The sequence below is a fragment of the Genypterus blacodes genome, unplaced genomic scaffold, assembly GCF_046128005.1.
Source record: "Genypterus blacodes isolate CSIRO-AG114 ecotype Tasmania unplaced genomic scaffold, CSIRO-AGI_Gbla_v1 ptg000128l_1, whole genome shotgun sequence".
In the NCBI taxonomy this organism is placed as follows: domain Eukaryota; kingdom Metazoa; phylum Chordata; class Actinopteri; order Ophidiiformes; family Ophidiidae; genus Genypterus; species Genypterus blacodes.
The window spans coordinates 1,474,883-1,491,960 of NW_027466930.1; the positions used below are offsets into that span (position 1 = coordinate 1,474,883).

Sequence of the window (17,078 nt, forward strand, 5' to 3'; positions counted from 1 at the left end):
ATACGGCGTGTAGAGACGGATGGGCCTAATCATTTGAAGTGAAGGCAAACCCATAATGTCTAGTGTCTATTTTCTCTCTGGTAGTCATTCAAAGTGCCTTTTCATTTTGTCTCCACTCACGGACATTTACTTCAACACTTACGCCTGACACCGTGACCCCGCCGGCTCCTCGCTGTCGATGTGTCAGCACGCAGCCCAGATCCCCCCCCCCCCCGCCCCCGCCCCCGCCCCGCTATCAGTTAAAAGATTGGCTGCCATTACCTTCCCTTCACCTTCTCTCTCTCTCTCGCCGCTCGGGGAATTAACAGCCGGCGGTAGGAATTGGGTTTTGGTGATTGGGCGAGTTCACCGGATTGGGTTTTGTGGGTTTGTTTCATCTGAATGTGTCCGGTTTCATCACCGCGCCAGACGTCAGAAGCACAATTTTCGCAGCGGTGCTGATGTAAATTGCAGTAATGAGCTCACGGACGGCCTCGTCCTGTACAGTGAGCCACACAGCGGGAGGAGACTCACCTCCAGCTCCACTTTGGCTTTTCAGCAGACGTCATGCGGTTATTTGTCCCATTTAAGGATCGGCTAACCCCGGCGCTACACCGCCGCTCTGTGAAAGTGACACTTAACAAATTTAGTCTGTTATTGAGTGTTTTGTGTGATTTGGTTTGGGTATCTATTAGGCAGTCATTGTTCACTGGAGCTCCTGTGGCCGCGAGCGCCACACACACCGCCGCTCCTGCCAAAGATTCAGCTGCGCCAGTGAAAGTGGCGACTGTGGCCAAGTGGAACATTTTGCCCAATCAGCCAACCGTACAGAAAAATGATTGCTTCGAACAACAGAAATGCCTGCAAATAACTGCTGCGAGAGTCGATACTTCCTCCTCCTCCTCCCCCAGCCGGGCCGGTTTAGTAGCCGAGGAGACCAGCTTCCACGTCCGCGGCCCATTGTTATTCCTTTACGGCGGCCGGGGCTGCCAGGTCGTTGCCCCGGACTCTGGTAGGATCTAGTGAAAGACGTCAGACCCCCACGAGGGTGTTTACATCCCTCCCTAGATGAGCAGCGACGAAGAGTACTTCAGCCTAATCATCGTCCTGGCAGGAAGCTTGTTTAGCAAACTAGGAAAGCGGTGGAAAGCGATGTTCCAAGGTAGCAGCCCGGTCTAATTATGATCAGATAAAGTCGTTCTCAAAGGCTGCCACCGCTAAATGAGATACTCTGGCGCTTTTATCTGCGTGGCGACGGCTTTACGACGCTCTTCTGGATGAGAGGGATCTTTTTGAGAGCCTGCTGCTTTCTTTTTTTTTTTTTGCTCTTCGCGGTTTTTGAGCACTTTTGACACGACGGACTCGAGCCAGACTCCTCCGGTCGTCGTCAAAAGCCGCGGTGTCAAACACACGGCGGCAGACATTTGAACCCAACCTCTCATCCGTTTCATCTTCCCTCTGAGAATTAATTATATTTACAGAAGTGCCTTGAGTGCTTTCTTAGCCTTGCGACGTTAAAGTGCAGCTAAGGTCATCATGGAGACCACGGGGATCAGGTGTTACCCAACTTTCTCTCCCAAGCACTATAATTCAAACAGATTACCGACGGCTGGGAAAACGGCTTCATGTAATTACTGCAAACACACACACACACACTCCTCATCTGTTCCACGTTTCTGTTGTGTGTATTACGCCGTATTGAGCTCTTCTATTAAAAATACTTCAAATCTGTCTTATATCATCGCCACTATGCAGAGGGAGTTGATTGACAGCGACGTCTCCTCATAATAGCATTAGCATTCTCTGTGATTTGATCTGGCGTAACACTGTGAAGATGAGCTATCGGTCCTCCAGGATGTGTGGGCGTGTGTGTGAGTGCGTGTGTGTGTCATGGAGCCTCCCTGCGCGGCCCTGATGCCAGCGTCTCCGTTACCTGTCACACTCCCGCTAACTCCACTTGATAAAGCGCCAGATCCTCGCACGCCTGGAACGGAAATATTTCTTAAATTTAGACGGAAGGGAGGAAATGACTTAAGTGACTGAGACCAGACGTCGCTCAGCCTCTCTACCTGCTTGCCCGCCTTTGTGTTCCTATCTTTAACACCGCGCCGTTACTCACACACCTCTTACCCTCCCCTCTCTCTCTCTCTCCCTCAGTGCCCCGACTCCACCTGTAAGCAGGACCTGCTGGCCTACCTGCAGCGGATCGCCCTGTACTGCCACCAGCTCAACATCTGCAGCAAGGTCAAGGCCGAGGTGCAGAACCTGGGAGGAGAGCTGGTCGTCTCCGGGGTGAGTGCAGAGCCTTCCTGAACCCGTGGACGGATATTATTACCGCCACACTTTGATACGGATTCTTCCCCTAGTCGCAGCAGCCGATGGCAGACACGTTTTGTGTGTTTGTGTATTCACCCGATGCTGCAGCGTCTCCGTCTTTGGCGCGGGGGTGCGAGCGTAACAAATAAGCAAGATAAGATAAATAACAGCTAATTATTTATATTCAAAGATAATGGAACGTGTTAAGTGCATGAGGCCGTTTTGTAATTATGTTTTTTAATCAGCACGTATGAATGAATGCTACTAAGGATTGATGAAGATGAGTTTAGTTTCACTCTGCAGCTTTTTATACTTTTGCATGAAATGACTAAATACTGATTTCTTTTCCGTTAGCTCGGTGTTTCCTAACCTTTCCCTCTCGCTACGATGAGACGGTGACTAAGATTATGTACACAGACGCTTTTGAGAACTAATTAACCACTTAGGAGCCACATGGATGTAAATGTATGCTTTCCTATAGACGCACAATGTAAAGAATCCTCTCCTCTCTGTCCAATGAGAGAAGGGCTTCTTCCTCACACTGTCACCGCCGTCTCACAGGCTATTAAACTGCGGAGATGAAATTAGTGTGACCTTTTTCCATATTCTCAAATTTCTTACCTCGGTGTATGCCAGACAAACTTGGTGAAGGTTGTTAACCCTTGGGTACAAACCCTGGTTCTCCCCCCAGACGTAAAAACCCTTTATGTCCGCCAGACAGGAATTCAAAAAGATTGTAATGTCGACACGGAGCCGCACTGTCCCCTTCTCTCCACGTCTAACAAGCCCCCCTGCTGTTCTCTCCTACATGTCCTGCAGCTGGACAGTGCCATGTCCCTGATCCAGGCGGCCAAGAACCTGATGAACACGGTGGTCTCCACTGTGAAGGCCTCCTACGTCGCCTCCACCAAGTACCAGAAGAGCCAGGCCATGCAGTCACTCAACATGCCGGCCATCTCCTGGAGGATGAAGGCGCCCGAGAAGAAGCCCCTGGTGAAGCGGGAGAAGCAGGACGACGGCCAGACCAACCGTGTGAAGAGGTCCTCCCAGAAGAAACACATTAACCCCGTGCAGGCCCTGAGCGAGTTCAAGGCCATGGATAGCATCTAGAGCCGGGGCCGTTTCTGAACCAAGACCAGTCAGAGACAATAATGTCCACCAATGAGTTTCTATAGAGATCAGAGCTCAGTCAGTCCACCAGAAAGAAAAATGTTTCATCTTAGCAGAAATCTTAACACTGTCTTTGCTTGGACAGCTCGTCTGTATCCTCTGTATCATTTCTCCTATGAAAGGTCTGATTTTGCTTTAGTCTGTGTCATCGTTTTCCACTGTGGAGCTCACAGTCAGAGGGGGAATCAAACTGGACAAACAAAGGCTTCTTTATTTTTACACTTTCCCTTGATTTCTGTCCGTCTCATTAGAGGGAATGCAGAGTTAATGTAAGGACTGATTATTATTTTGTATTCTATTTTATAGTAAACCTGTGGGGTCGCCGGTGTTTTTTTTCCACTATAATGTTTGATTGTGGCACAGTAACCTACGTATGTAACAACAACCTGTGCTTGACAAATACTAACTATGCAAAATTTGATCCGCCTTTTATTTTTACTGGAGCAATAATTAAAGAGGCTGAGCCGAGGTTTTAAATATATTGTGGTTCACTTGTAAGGAACCAAAGTCAACATTCTTCCATATGTGCTTGCATCTTTATATCTTTATATCCATACTTATGCCACTACATGGAATCTGAAAACACTATTCCCTGTCCTGTGTGACTGATACTGACTCGCTCCCCCGTCACATTTGTGAAGGGAAACGGAATTCCCCTGTTATTCCCGAAACATCATTCCATCTTTCCCTTCCTGTGCACACGACACGTGACATACCAAAGGTGATAAGAGTTTCTGTCGGCACATAGTCCTAAGACACACGTGTGCCAAAGCAGACGGGCGTCGTCTACTGTCAATGAGACCAAACGCACCTCCACAGTGTGAACGTGTCTGATGCGGCTCTCCCTCTCATCAGGGGTTGGACTGACATTAACCTCTGCTCTTTGTTTGTGCTGCGTTTAAATTTCTAGGCTTAAAGCTCAAACACTAATAAAGATTTTACATTCTGTACAATCATACTGTAGCTGGAGTGTTGTGTTGAGTAGTCGGTGTAAAAGGCCTTGGAACGACTCCCCGGGTGTTGGAAGCTTTAAAGTGTGTAACAGGAGGAGAAAGGGGCTCGTGCTTTAGGTAGAAACTGTAGCGTGGAGTTGTTGTTTTTCAGCCATACATCTAATCTGCTGCATAGCGCTGCATCGGTCTACAGGCAGGCGTTCAAACCCTGCTGCGTCCTGCGCTCCTCAGGCTGAATCTTACTGCTGCTCATTTGACATCTATGAACTGTAGCAGGCGAAGGCACTCGTGCGCTTGTATGACAGGCGTGTGGGGGTGTTGCTTGCTGTAGATCCAGGCGTTCAGAAGGTCGGGGGTAGGGAGGGGAAAGGGGGGGGGGGGTCTTCATAAGGTCTTTCTCACATTCTTATGTATGTAGTCGTGTTTGAGTTTGAATCTGCAGTGTTTATATTATTTTGCTGTGAAATTGTCATTGAGAGCTCACTTCCACTTTCCACTGCACAGCTTTGTCATATTCATGTCGGCTTTATCTGAATAAAACATAGAGATGGAGACACGGCTTCTTTCTGTCTTTCATGCTGTTTCTCCCCCTGCAGAAAGTTTATTCCTCCATTCAACCTGAATGGATGCCTATACGTTCCTCCACAACACGCCGGCTCTCTGACGCGGGTGTGAAAATACATGCTTGTAACTTCTGTAATCCACTTGCTGCACTGTTGTGGGTAATCTTCACCACTTCGTTCGCAAATTCCTCAATTTTCTGTGCATGTTTTGCTGCAACAATTGGCTTAGACTGAAAAGTACAATGGTGGAGCTAAGAAAGAGTCACGACTGAATATCTGAGACACAATCTCTGGGAATGAAGCGTCTGGTGGTGGAGTGGTAAGTGGTTGTTTGAGCCAGTCGGGAGAAGACGAGAGACAGAGATCTATGTCTGCTTTAGGTTTTGTCCATTACCTAGAATCATTTTGGACGGCCTCCAGAAAATGGGTGTAAATTTGTAGGTTTTACAGGTACAAGGAGGGAACAATGGTGATAACGGGGTGAGAGGTGTCCCAGCTGAGATAAAGCAGGTTGTTCTCCGCTTATTAAGGCAGGAGCTGCTCCGAAAAGACTAGAGCGGCTTTTAAAACTGATTGATTTGAAAGATATCTTTGTGAGACCACTTGTACATATACTCACATTACAGTATTAAACGGAAGAGGAAATAAAAAGGAAAGGAATCACAAAGCGGAGGCCAGGGCTCAATGCAGAAATGTCAAGTGACGCCAGACAGCTGTGTGAACTTAAAACCATTCCAAATGATGTTAATGTGCATATATTAATCCCTGCAAAGATTAATGAACCCTCTCCTCCATTCATTGTAGACGTAACCCTAACACACCCCAATGTCATTATCCTCCATATCATTTTGAAATCTTTCCCTCCGGTCTGTTCTATCCAGGCTGGCGCTCATCAGCCTGCAAGTAGAAAGACGAGGTTGGAATCTGTAAACTCTTTGCACATTTTAACAGAAATACCTCTCCTACATATTGCAACCTGCGATCCCTGTGGCCCCTGTGACACGAGGTGACGAAGCACAGTGCGTGAAAAACAAGTAACCCCCTGTGCCCTGTTTCCAAACGTCTTGTCCGAGGCTCAATTTTGGTTTTGGGACACGGAATCCTTGCAATCAATGGTGCACTGGTAAACGCCGGGTCACAGAACATTGTACAGACTCCACCTAAAGCCCTGCAAACAAATACTCAGTAAATGTTTCAGAATCCGGGCCTGAGATGGATGCAGCTGTCGTGCTGGAAAACAACTTTCTTTCTGCATTCTGGTGGACTGTGGCCACTGTCACTGTCTGTCTTATCTCAAATGTATTCCTCTCTGCATGCTTATTGAATGTTTGTGAGCACGAAAAACTTTCATTTCAATTCCAAGGAACTGGCACAACACAAAACTTATTTATTCATTCACTTTCCCATTGAATTATTTGTGCATGAATGAGAAATCTTGACACTCTTCATTTTGTTCACGCTTTTTGGCTGGAGCCCAGCTAATGAAAAAGACATCACAAAACATGAGAATCTTCCTGGAAAGGCAAGGCTCAGTACACCAACGGCAGCTGTTTAGGGACTGTATGAAAATGATTTGCGTGTCGAGCTGATATCTTGACAACTATTGAATGGCTTGTCATGAGATTGCGTTGAGCTGTTCATTATCATTCATTATCAACATGGCTCATTATTTTCACGCAGCATCAATAGCTGATAGATGCCTCGAAACTAATGTTCACACTCCGATGAATTGAAGAGTTGAGTTTGGGATAAATTGCATAGTATGGAGACGACCTTTGACCTTTGGTCTTGCTTCAGGGCTAAGCTGGCGTACATAACATCTCAGAATATGTATAGCATAAGATTTGCTGAAGGCCTCCATACTGCCCAGGAGCTGGATCCTAAGGATTTGAATGACCTACTGACCTCCTCTCCTCTAGCCCAACTGTTACACATGTGGTGGTCATGGTGACGCTCTATCTCAAACCCCTGAACACCACACAGCCATTACATTTGTTGAGAAGAACCTTTTTTCTTTAGGTGACCTTCTGACCTCATCAGTGGCTTCAACCTGAGGCCATCATTTGCATTTATACAGAAGATTCAGGGTAGATGAGCTCATACTTTCTCTCATGATATAACTTCATCTATAGAGACAGTGCATGGTGTCGTTTCCTGAGAGCCGCACCCACCAGAGGGGGGAGACGAAGACGGGAGTCAAGCAGTGACTCAGCTCAACTAAACCTCTGGTGACAGATGTCACAGGACTATTTTGGTCCCCAGGAGGAAGCAGCAGCTACCTGGAGGATCTGTGTTGTTGGAACTCCCTCAGTCTCCTTTGTTCTTTGCTTCCACATCTTGCAGAAATGATTCTACTGAATGGCCAGAAGTGACTCCAGCACTGTGACTCCTCTCACAGAAGTGAACGCTGTCACTGTGCCTTAGTGTTAACTTATAACATGCAGTTCTCCTTAAATTGGCAATTGTTTCACGCATTTGATTTACTGTAGCGGTGACAGAGTGCACGTCAGCATACGGAGCATCAGGATCCGGCGCTGCCTTTTCTTTCAGTCTATACCTGATGACTTATTTTCCACGTCTGGTTTTCTCTTCTCGTGAGCTGCATTTATGTCTCAGCTCTTTATCTCACTCATGTCTGCGTTTGCTGCCTCATTCGTCGTGCTGGCAGCAGACCAGTGTCACTTCTTCCATGAATGAGTCACCTGCTCCTTATCTCCTTTTCCAATTTGAATGTGTTGTAGTGTAATATATAATATAATAATGTATTTTGAATATCTAACCCATATCATTTTATTTCAGTGAATAAGGTGTATCAATGAAAACATTTCTTGCTTGATAATAAAATACATCCATATTAAAAAACACACTCCATTTAATTACTTTACATGTATTTAATTTCTGTTTGTTATTTACATGATACGCTGTACCTAAGCAGTATAAGTACATTTATATTAAGATGCATGTTCACTAAAGGGCTGGTGGACCAATCAGATCAAAGCAGGATGATGTCACCTGTGTGAACACCTGAGCAGGCCTCTGCAGTGCTCTAGCCACCATGCAGGAGGAAGGACCATTTAAAGTGTTTTTGAGTTTTTACTTGGTGAAATAACACAAACTTGGACATTTACCTCTTAATGAAAATGGAATCTATACTTGGAGCATGGAGGAAACACGGAGGTTATATCAGAGGAGGCGTTTATTGAATTCCAGTGGGGAATTTGACATGATTATCTAGGACTTCACAGCCATGAAGGGCAGCATGGTGACTCTCCTCTGCACACACGGTGAGTCAAACACCTTCTCTCTCTCTTTCTGTCTCTCTGTCTCTCTGCTCGGCCGCCATGTCTCTGTGTGTATGTTCATTAACATGCGGTGCAGATGTTGACACAGCGCTGTGCCTTTTTGTTTTTGTGTCTTTTATTCCACTGGATGTTTTGTATTTAAGCCCACAAACTTGCCTGCTGGGTCTGAATAGATCCAGGCACAGGTGTGTTGGATTAATGAGTCACCGTGTTAATTGGTGGCGTTAGCGTGAAAGCCCCTCTGGTTGCCTGTAGTAACGCAGATTCAGAACACGGGTTTAAGACCGAAACGGAGGTAATTTATTTCATTTTACGTTTAATTAAAATAATAAAAATATAATGTGGCGTCTTATGACTTTGAACTGTGACACTGACAAGAAATACTTAAGTGTTAGCTTCTTCAGCATGATGCTACACACTATGAGCTGCATGAAACTGTCATGGCGTCTGTTGTATTTTGTTGTATGTTGTTATCCTACAGTACAATGTCACCGCCAACGGTCACCCTGGAGCCCATTTCTATATTAAGATAGAAGAAGAGATGTGGGGCTGTTTGTTTACTTATGTATAAATGTGTTAAATAATGGTTTAGGCCAACACACATTGACTAAGTTGTTGTTTTCACCGTCTTGCTGCGCCACAGTAAAGCTTCACCTTCACTATGCCAACATGAGCTTTAGTTATTGTTCGTCTGCTGTATATGACAAGTTATCAGACATTAGATGGTCGTTTCCCACTGAGAGTGACATTGCGGTGTTTGTGTGTTGTGTGCGAGTGTGTGTGTGTTGTGCCTGGTACAGGTGAGCTCACACACAGCTTGTTTACAGTAATGGACTCAGACAGGAGGAACTTTCCATTCTTGCCTGCTGTGTGAATGTCATCAGGACCCACAGAAGTCAGTGCCTGGTGGAGAAACACAGCTCCACTCTCATTTCATTCCATTTTTCCGAATGATTTGGTAGAATTAACCTGCTTTGAAGCCGAGAGCGTCTTTCAAAACATTGACAGAGTTCGGGTCAATTTCCCTCCATCAAGCCTGGTTAGCCTGCTAAAGCGATCACACTGCTAATTCCACACGTCCCTGGATAAAGGATGTTGAAAGCAGCCTTATGTCTGAGTCGCTTTTCATGTTTTCTTACATCTCCTCTGACAGAATCGCACCAAAGACTAAGGTCTAACATGTTTCCCACTCAATATATATATATGAAAAAAGGAACTTGTATTGTTTGCAAACAATTTTATACTTGCATTTCAAGTCAAACGCCAGCGCACAACCGACATGACACATTATCAATATGAAGGATAAATAGCGTTTGAATAGATGCTTTAAAGCTCCCTGTGAGACACACTGTCTGCTGCTGTCAGCCTGTTGGATATACACTAAATTACAATTAAGGCTGCTTGAGGACAGTCAGGAGCGCAACAGTGCTTTCACCAGCGTTACCACAAAGTTTGAGCAAAATTGAAGATCTGTTTATACAATTCTTCTGCATTTGTAGTATGTAACCAAGTTGACCCAAAATTAGCAACTGGAATAATTCATGTCATTTTCTTTGAAACATCACGTATACTTCATACAAAGTGTGTTTCCTTTAAATAACACTGAACTAAACTTAATTATTGTAAATGTAAAGCAACGTATACTGGCATCCGCGTTCATTTCCTCAGCAGATGAACTCTCCTCATGCTGCCATTCCACACGTGTTCAATTAACCGCAGAATCATATTAATGACGTCCTTGTATTCATCCGACTCCCATTTTGCCCGAGTTTCATTGAGTGCATGCAAATTGGGGCGGGTGGCCTTCATCCACACCAGAGTCTTTAACACACTGCTCACCACAAACAGCGCAACAGGTTACAGAGTTCACGATGAGCCGTGTGTCAGATAGAGGAGTGGGTGGAATCCTGATTTACATTTGAAGCAGCCATTCCTTTGTGGTTAATGGTGGAATTTATTCTGTCCAGAGGTTTGTTTCAAATCAGGTTCTATTAGAAGAAGGCAGTGCAGAGACATGATATTACTCTCAGAGCACTCTGATCAGGATGAAATGGGGATTTGAGACAAACACACTTTGTAATAAATAAAAAAACCAAACCATTACAAATTCCAAAACATTTCCTCCAGATCTGGCGAGAGAAACATGATGGTAATATTCCTCTACACACACGTTGCACACGTTTCTCTCACAGGCCAGAGCATCCCTGTGTTTCACTCTCTGTTTCTGTTCTGCAATCTATTCCAGCTGCACAAACACGCCGCTGATAAGGAAATGATATTCATTTATTTTGTAACCTAGTCTGTAAATCAATGGCTTGAATTATTGCACACACGTCCATCTGTCACATCCTGTGCATGAGTACAGATGTGTAACCAGGATTATTGATTTATTAAAGGCTCCACCTAAAGTCAATAATCATGTAAATCATCACCTTATAACAACACTTAGTCACACATTGATTCAATAGATATTGATATAGTTTCTGTTTGAATCTCCGGGTGTTGGGTTGAATCCCGTGGTCCTTTCCTGCCTGGAGTTTAACATGTTCTCCATGTGTCTGTGTGCTTTTCTCCCCCCTGCGTCACCGCTGCGTTAGGTTAATGCTTACTGCCATTGCCCTTGAGCAAAGCACGGAGCTGTAGACATGACGTCGGTGCCTGGGAGCAACCCTGTGGCTGCCCTCTGCTTCTAATAGTGAGATTAGATCTGTGTGAGACCTGACAAGACGATAAGCAACAGCGACCTTGCAGAGACTGTTTGGTGTTATGATGTATTTAAATGCAGACTTGATTGAAAGGCGATGGCACAGAACACCCCCTCAGCTCCCAACCCCCGCTGTGAATTTCCTCCCATTCCTGTTCGGGTTGTCAGTCAAACTCCTGTCGACACACACGACGTCTCTGAGCGACGTCTCCTCTGTTACATTGGCGCTGCGTCACCGTTTAATCTATGGGGGTAAAAGTTGTCAGAGGTTCTTTAGGGGGGAGTGGACGTCTGTGTGTGTGTGTGTGTGTGTGTGGCGGGGTGAGCTTATAGTTGTACATAAATTCAGGAACAGGGAGGCGTGCAAAGTCTCAGCCCACAACCTAATGGCAAAGAAATGGCAATAAACAAAGGCTTGTGGACTGACAGACTGTCAGTGCAGGGGTGGACGTCTCAGACAGATTGACTTTGCTCCGCTGGAGTATAAATGTTAAATATGACTGGTTGAAAGGGCCGGTGAAGCAGACCACACAGATGCCAGAGTGCAATCATGCCGAGTGTGGTAGTCCTTACTAAAATGTCAATAGCATTACAGGGGATTCAAGAGTCACGCCGAGTGAGTCCAGAGGCACTGCGAGAGAGGCAGATGTTTCATCTCTGAAGCCCACAAACACACCAGCATGGCCCTGTTGGTGTGATCTGTGTTTCAAATATCAAACCTCAAAGGTGAATATACTTTGAGGGGCCTAGGTGTACAGATGTCCATGCTCTTAATTCCATTCCCAGGCCTTTTTTGAAGCCTAATTCTTTAATTTGCAGAGATGCCACACACACTAGCTCGTACTCTTCCTGGTGAATATGAAAAAAATTCAAAAAGAAACCCAGTTGGCTTTATACTTAAAGTAAAACACATGTCCCCTTAAATGAGGCTAAATTGAAGCACCTGAGGTATCTCAAAAACAAAGCGAATGTGTGTTTTAATCCAGTTTGAAGGTCTCCCATCAGTGCCTCTGACCTCACAGATTAACCTTTCCACTGCATCATTAATAGTGACATCGTCGCATTAATAACATTTTTGTGCCAGGGGCTTTCTCGAGGACAAAGACTCCAAATGTCCCCTGAAGCCACAGCCCAGGGCGGGGAGCCGGGAATTTTGGAGGACATTAATAACCTGAGGGCCATCAGGAAAAATGGTTGCTGAATTGTATATTGAGCCGCCCGTGTCAGGTTTATAGTAGCACAGTAACCCACTTATCATGTTTAATGGAAGTATTCTCCTTTGGGGGATTTCGCTTTGCTTTTTTCGTAGAAGTGTAATTAGTGATGTGGTGTGGTGCTTTCAATCTCCTCGCCGTCCGCCTCGTAAATCCAAGTTTTCCCCTCATTGGCTGATGTGAGGGTGTCGTCAAACAGCCTTTTATTGTGACTGCTGAGTCTCACGGCTGCTCTTTAATAGGTGCGAGCCGGCCGTTGGCTTGCCAGGTTAGCCACGGACGGAACTGAGTCCGGTCCAGGGCGGAGTGCAGGACCGGCCCACCCAGCAAAACCTGAATGCGCTGGGAATGAGACTTCTCAGGCTGGGTTTTTAAATTCATTTGATTCTTGTTGGGATTTTCTCCATCCATCCTTCCATGGCAGCATGCTAAGCAAAGGAGTCCACATTTCCCTATCCAGAGATGTTTCCAGGCCAGATAGGCTATACAACTTGCATATCATATTCTAGGTCTTCCCTGTTGTCTTCTCCCAGTTGCCATGGGTCCACCTCAGGTGCTTCTTCACCTTCCCAAGGTTTAGAGCTCTTCCTGCTCCAATAACCCTCTTTAACCAGCTGAGAACTGACATTGAAAGTGACCATGAGCAAGCTTGAAGTGTCACCATCACATCCAGACCTTAAACAGTCCCCCCATCCCCCCCAGTGTGCCTCTGATCAGCAGCTTGTGTCGGCAGTCACCCACATTTTGTCATTCTGGCCCAAACGGCGCTGTGTGAATGAGGCATAAGGGCAAGCCGGCCTCCCTGCAGAGTGACCTCGTTTCACCAACTCGTAACGGCCACCATCTCATTCATTCAGTCACTACCCAGAGCTCGGGACCAAGCGGTGAGGAATTGACCGCCCATCAGCTCAGGTAGAACCAGCAGAGTCCTCGCCAGTCTGCCCATCGATCAGACCCTCCAGAGAACCCTCGGCACATACAACAAAAATAAGATAAAAACACATAAACTCCTGCAGCAGTAAATACTTACACTTTATTACTTGTTATCGGTATTTCAGTTACATTTTATATCAAGAAAAGCGTCGAGCCATAATATTCAAGGACTTTCCTCTCCTGTAAAGAACCCACACCCTCTTTCCTTTTTTTTTGTCCGACTGAACACAATTTCATATCTTCACCTTTTTGATTGCACAGCGTTTGAGAGCAGTTACATAAAACGTCCCTGTGTGATGTGAGTGCAGGCCGGGGTCGAGGGTCCTGCGGGTTGTGCGGGCCTTAAAACCACTCCGCCTGCCTGCCTGCCTGCCTGCCTGCCTGCCTGCCTGCCTGCCTGCCTGCCTGCCTGCCTGCCTGCCTGCCTGCCTGCCGCCGGGTTGCTGTGTAATCCAGCGAAATGGTGCCAGCGTCAGAAAAGAGCACTATCTGTCCATTTGAAGTCACTTTTTATAATCGGCTCCCGAGGAATCGCACACACAAAAAGAACGGGGCAGTAAAAACATAATAGAATCAGCAGCGGCACATACGCAGGTAATTATGTTAAAAAGTGCCTCTACAATGGACGCTATAGAGAAAAGGTTAATACTGAACCGTGTGCGCCGCCAGTCACTGTATTGCGAGTAAATGGCTGCGGCGAACGTGTGTGTGTGTGTGTCTGCTGTCCGGGACGATTTGTGCGATGTAATTAGACGTAAAATGCTTTTTAGCTGGCTCTTTAATTGACTTTTGGCGAGAGTGATTTGTGGAGCATCAGGTTCTTCTCCCTCGTGGCACCGCGTCGTCTTCGCTCAAGGCCGGGGCGGATTATTTGCAAACCGCTAAATCCAGCTTCTGGGGAGGGATGGGGACTCTGTCGTTCCGTCGGCTCGTCCGCCGTCTCTGGTGCGGATGCGGTTTCTATCTATAAGAGGAACTGTTTTAAATATAAATTCCTTACTCTCCGGTTTTAAGATTCCTCAATGATTCCCGGGTGCTTAAGTTGAAATACATCCTGACAGCTATTTAAACAGACCCAGATATGAAACATTCAGTCGAACACTTTTGCATAAGGTAATCCTGTAGTGTCACACAGCATTGCTGACTACCAATCATCTCATATGTATTCCAGGGACCCACTTTAGCAGGCACTGTATTTTAATGGCTGACATCTCAGGGCTGCAATTCAAGTGTGATTTATATCTTCTCCAGTCATCAGTTACAATCGGATCCAAGGATCTGACTTTGCGTTCACTGGACAGGCGGAGCCGAGGCGGAGGGGAGGACAGGGAGGAAGAGTGCGGTGTCACACGCTCGGGGTTTTAGTGGCACAAATGTGAATCAAAGGAGCGGCGGTGGAGGTGGAGAGGTTAGATAGAGGGAGTGAGGCATGTGACGGGGGGCCCACATTGGTACGCAGGTCTGTTTCTCATCCTTAAACCAGTTTCCTCCCTCCGTCCTCAGGGGAGTGGCCTGATTTGCACCGTTCCTTTCCTCGGCGTACAGTGTTTATCCCGCTTTCACAATTAGATCTGGCTCCCAGCTGCAACATTAATCAAATCGCCGGACGCATTCTCTGCATTTGGAGATTGAGGGGAACGAGTCCTGCGTGTCTTCCGCCCGTGGTGGAGTTATTCGCCTAATAAGCGTCTCACACACACACACACACTGTCTGCACATCCGACAGGTCAGGAGGTTAGAAGAGCAGTCAGTCTGGTTCCAGGGTGAAGGTTACCACGATGTGCCGGGAGCCAAATTGGTTAGATTTGCGTCGGCCTTATTAATTATCTGGGCTTTGTATTTTTCATTTTCTTCCACAAATGAAAACCTGAAATAGTTCAGAATAATATCCGGCTCTATAATGTTGAACCTTCTAAAGTAAAAAAGTAATTCCGGATATTTTGATGCAGTTTGTGTTCACAGCGCTACACAATGGAGAAACCCTGGGCTTCATAGTTCATGGTTGCAGTATTTTGTGTGTGTGTGTGTGCTTTCCTCTCCCTTCATAGCACAATGTCAATAGAAATCCACTACAATCACTTAATGTACTCTGCACTGCTCCACTCTACGTATGGGCTTTAAACGCTTTAATCGAAGACCTGCTCATTTTTATTGGTGTTCTTTATAGGTAAGTTTAGTGATGATTTTCAAATGCACCCCGGTGATTTGTGGCTAATTAGGGCAAGAGTTAGTTAAGACCTCCAAAATGTGTGTCTGTGCGCGAGCTTGGCCCGCAAACGCACACCGACGCCAAATGTCCCTTTCAGATCGGCTGATATAGTCTGAGTGCAGATGAAAGAGCGGCACGCGCTGGAGTTATTACGACATCAGAGAGACGGGGAGAGGAGAGGAGGTGAGGGGGGGAGGAGAGGAGGGGAGAGGAAAGGGGAGGAGGGGAAGAGGAGGAGGAGGAGAGGAGAGCAGCGTCGTGGCGCCTCGGTGAGCGGCATGATTGGCCAGTCGGGCCGCTGCCTCTGTCACCATGGCTACCTGGGAAAGTTGTGACATTCTGGCAGAAGCTTGCCTGGCGAGTGATTTATTAGTCTTGAATTATTTCTGATGGCCTGAGCATTAGGAGTGATGGAGTCTGATGCTTGAGAGTGTTAATCTGTAATTGATCTGTTTGTTTCCCCTGCGATGCTCCGTGCTCCTTATGTCACATAATAATTATCATACGCAAGAATCCTTCACCTACAGATCTCAAACCCGGCCTGCTGAGGAAAACTCCCTCTGCACCGGTGGCCCTGTTTTCTTCTTCTTCTTCCACCTTATTTTAATTTTTTCCCTCACAAACAACATTTTCTCTGCCGGAGCATAAGCAGCTATTTTGCTGCGTTAGCCGAACCGATCTGCATCCCGGTTGTTACTCACCGGGTTTTTATTTACAGGAGTGCCGGTCGGGTAATGCAGCCCTCAGGTGGGGTGTTAACATGTTATGTGTATTTCAATATTTAATGAGGTAAATGCCACTGCACCATCACGGTGTCATAAACCGCCGTGAAATGAGCTCCGACTCTGCAATGCAGATTAGATGCTGTGGGCAGGAATATACCAGGATAATGTCCACCGCAAATTAGACCGGCGACTAGCAGGCAAACAGGGAAACTTACCCTGGATAATGTGTTTATTTATTTCATACCTTGTGTCAAAAAGGGTAAAAACACAACGTTGATGATATTCAGAATGGTTCTTAAAGGAAGAAGGTGCGGTTTAGGCTTTAGTTATTCTTAAGCCTATAGTCTGTGTCAGTGAGTTGTTTGTCGCCTTTACTGTTGTTTCAGTGTGATTGGAAGAGGAAGAAGTTGCCTAAGGTAATCAACAATCAGTACGTGACAATACTCACTCTGCTTAGGAAAGTTTGGAGGCAGGAGCGATGAATCAAAACAGAGAGACGTTGACTATGTTGGGGTAATGAAACAACACGGAACAAAGAGGAGACTGGGGTACGTTCCTTATGTCCCTACGTCTCATGGCTCATATACCAAGCGAAGCCGTCAGCAGAACGCCGGATGCCAATGCCCTTCAAGCCGTCGTGAAATAACATACAACATGTAAACCCTCAAAATGTCAAAGTGACGAGCTGTAAGATTTATATACTGTGACATTTCACAACATCTGTGGGATTCTCTGTAATTAAAGGGGATTAAGGTGAATCGCACCCGTCGTGCTCTCTGCCTCCAAACTAACCAACGGACAAGTGTGTTGTTGGTTCAGAACTAGTTTAGATTATGTTACCACCACAAAGGAACTGCTTCAGACCAGGTTTGGATCTGGATTGAGAGAGACCAAGTCTACCAAAGAGTTCTGGAACTCACCCCGCTGGAAAAGGAACCTTAGAACCATTGAGTTAGACGATGTAACATGGGTCACGGTATGAAACAAAGTGGCCCTGAAGCACTCGTTAC

At 46.1% G+C, this 17,078-nt stretch overlaps 1 protein-coding gene across 1 annotated transcript in view; it reads left to right on the top strand.

Annotated features, from left to right (window-relative positions):
- The window catches only part of ctnna1 (catenin (cadherin-associated protein), alpha 1), a 55,067-nt gene extending 50,095 nt beyond the window's left edge, over positions 1-4,972 (top strand). The window contains exons 17-18 of the mRNA XM_076162728.1: positions 2,137-2,271; positions 3,115-4,972. Of these exons, the coding sequence (XP_076018843.1) occupies positions 2,137-2,271; positions 3,115-3,405 (426 nt within the window). The 3' untranslated portion in view covers positions 3,406-4,972. The remainder of the gene's footprint in view (positions 1-2,136; positions 2,272-3,114) is intronic.
- The last annotated feature ends 12,106 nt before the right edge of the window (positions 4,973-17,078 follow it).